The sequence below is a fragment of the Stegastes partitus genome, unplaced genomic scaffold (genome assembly GCF_000690725.1).
Source record: "Stegastes partitus isolate 25-593 unplaced genomic scaffold, Stegastes_partitus-1.0.2 Scaffold664, whole genome shotgun sequence".
NCBI classification, from domain to species: domain Eukaryota; kingdom Metazoa; phylum Chordata; class Actinopteri; family Pomacentridae; genus Stegastes; species Stegastes partitus.
This window is the reverse complement of record NW_007578395.1, coordinates 229,013-231,229: the sequence shown is the minus strand read 5'-3', so window position 1 is coordinate 231,229 and position 2,217 is coordinate 229,013. Positions and strand designations below refer to the sequence as shown.

At 47.3% G+C, this 2,217-nt stretch overlaps 1 protein-coding gene across 1 annotated transcript in view; it reads right to left on the bottom strand.

Annotated features, from left to right (window-relative positions):
- LOC103363501 (homeobox protein Hox-D4b-like) overlaps positions 1 to 1,917 on the bottom strand; it is a 15,094-nt gene extending 13,177 nt beyond the window's left edge. The window contains exons 1-5 of the mRNA XM_008290287.1: positions 1,829 to 1,917; positions 1,574 to 1,654; positions 1,421 to 1,457; positions 585 to 629; positions 233 to 274 (exon numbers count right to left, since the gene is read on the bottom strand). Coding sequence (XP_008288509.1) covers positions 233 to 274; positions 585 to 629; positions 1,421 to 1,457; positions 1,574 to 1,654; positions 1,829 to 1,917 — 294 coding nt within the window. The remainder of the gene's footprint in view (positions 1 to 232; positions 275 to 584; positions 630 to 1,420; positions 1,458 to 1,573; positions 1,655 to 1,828) is intronic.
- Between the last annotated feature and the right edge of the window lie 300 nt (positions 1,918 to 2,217).

Below are 2,217 nucleotides of genomic sequence, written 5' to 3'. Positions count from 1 at the left end.
CTGTAGCTGCTCCAGCAGTGAGCCGTGTGTCTGAGCGGTGCTGCCCCCTGCTGGTCGGAGGGGCAGCAGCACCACTGTTTGTAGATTTCAGATTAAAGTGATGAAATCAGAACTGCAGCATGTTTTCATCATCCCTTTGTTCCATTAGCAGAAAATTAGTTTATTTTATGTGACAGAATGAAGCAAAATAAAACCTCTAAGTAAGTAAATGTTCAGTTTTTTGTTGTTTTACCTGAATCAGATGGAAACCGTCGACCGTCTGGACGTGTGAGCTCTGGAAAAGAATGTTTTAAAAGAAGAAGCAGTTAAATGGATGAAAAAGTGAGATTCTGAAAAACAGAAAGGTCTAAAAAATGTGACCAACATTTATGATTAAACTTTATTAATCTGAAGGGAAATCTTGAGCCACACGTTCAGAATAACAACAGAAACATGAAGCAGTAAATCAGATGAATTCAGATAAAAAGCTAAAACCAGAGCAGACGAGCAGTGAGAGGAACATTCTAGATGGTTCTTCACCAGCTGTGGTTTGTTCTGGTACTAAATCTGCTCAGTGAAATCAGAGGAAATGGATCAGAACCAACCTGCAGCTCGTCTTCAGCTCCGTCCGTCTGGATCTCTGCAGGATTCTGCAGAAACACAGTCGACGTTCAGCCTCGGGTCTTTGTCACGTTTCTGGTTCTCAGGTCTGTCAGCTGTAACTCAACGTGGCCTTCGTCTCTGCGTCACTCCTTTTGTCTCTTTGTTTCTCACATTGGCTGCCGCATTGCAGCAGGTTGTAAATACTGAGAGCAGCTGAGCCTGACGGAGCTGCAAGAAACACCGTCTTTGTTTGTGGCTCCGCCTGCCCAACCATAAAACCAGAAATATACGTCCAGAAGGAGCAGAAATACTGTCGCTCTTTCTTTCTCTGCTCTTTGTGTCTCTGAGACACTCGAGGAGCCTCGTAAAGCCTCCGAGAACAAAACCAGAGGATTCCCCCTGTCCATCTGGCTTTTATGGACCAGGAGCCAGAACTCAGGTTTAGAAGATCCAGAAAGAAGAAACGTCACCTGTTTTCTCCTCATGTGTTCTGGTCACAGCCTCCTGAGTCACAAAGGCCCGTTTCAGGGTCAGTGGTTTGGTTGCATTTAAAGAAAACAACAGCTGTGTGTGTTTAAGTTTGTGTTTCTGAATAAATCTGCTGCAAATTTATGAAAAATCACCAAATTTACAAACATTTAAGAACTAAAACATGAAACCTGACTGAGTCTGCATCATCTCAGCATCATCAGTCCTTCAGTCATAACATTCTGGTCACACGACTTAAGTTCTGGATCCTGAAGCAGCTGGTGGCTCACAAACATTCACACTTAAATTAAAGGGGGAAAAAAATCAGGTTTTCAGGTTTCAGATTGGAACCAGTTGATGATGTTTGAACCACAGCAGCAGTAAAACACAAGATCTTCAGTCCTGCTCTGAACAAACAAACACATCAGACTGGACCAGACATGAAACCAACGGATCAGAAACATTCATCAGAGCAGCAGCAGCTTCACAGCTCATCACAGTTCACGTCAGTCACAGCTGGTACCTGGTAAGAGCACAGATCCTCAGGTTCTCCAGGTTCTCCACCTTCATGTTCTCCAGGTTCTTCATGGTCCTCTGCAGCGGTCTGAGATCAACAGGAGGCAGAACAACAGAAAACGGATCAATATTCAGTCAGAGTTCACGCAGCCGCAGAACCTGAAACGTCTGATTTTAATTTAAACTTATTTAAATTCTTCAAACGTCAGAAGCTTCAGACTGACCTGCTGGACCTGCTGGATCGGACGGACCGGGTGTTTACCGCGCGGGAGGCGCGCCGCTGCCCGCGAGCTGCTCTGTGGCACCGAGAGCGCGCGAGCCGACCCTGGCCGTGAGGGAGCGCGCACACATGACCAGCGGCGGCCAATGGCGCGCAGCGTGTGCTCGTAAAATAAAAGCGTCTCGAGGAGCCCAGAGAGAGAAGGAGCAGCCGCGCACGGAGCTGGAATAAAGGCGCACGCGCACAGATGCCATTTTACGCGCAGGAACACGCGCGTCACGCACGGACCTCCGTCTCCCTGCGTGTCCTTTGAGGCCCTCAGACTGCTTCAGGTTCTGATTTATTTCAGACCACGTGAAGTGCCAATGTTCGGATCGAACCGTGTCCAGACAGAACTCTGGAGCTCCACAGACACCGAATAGACACGTTCA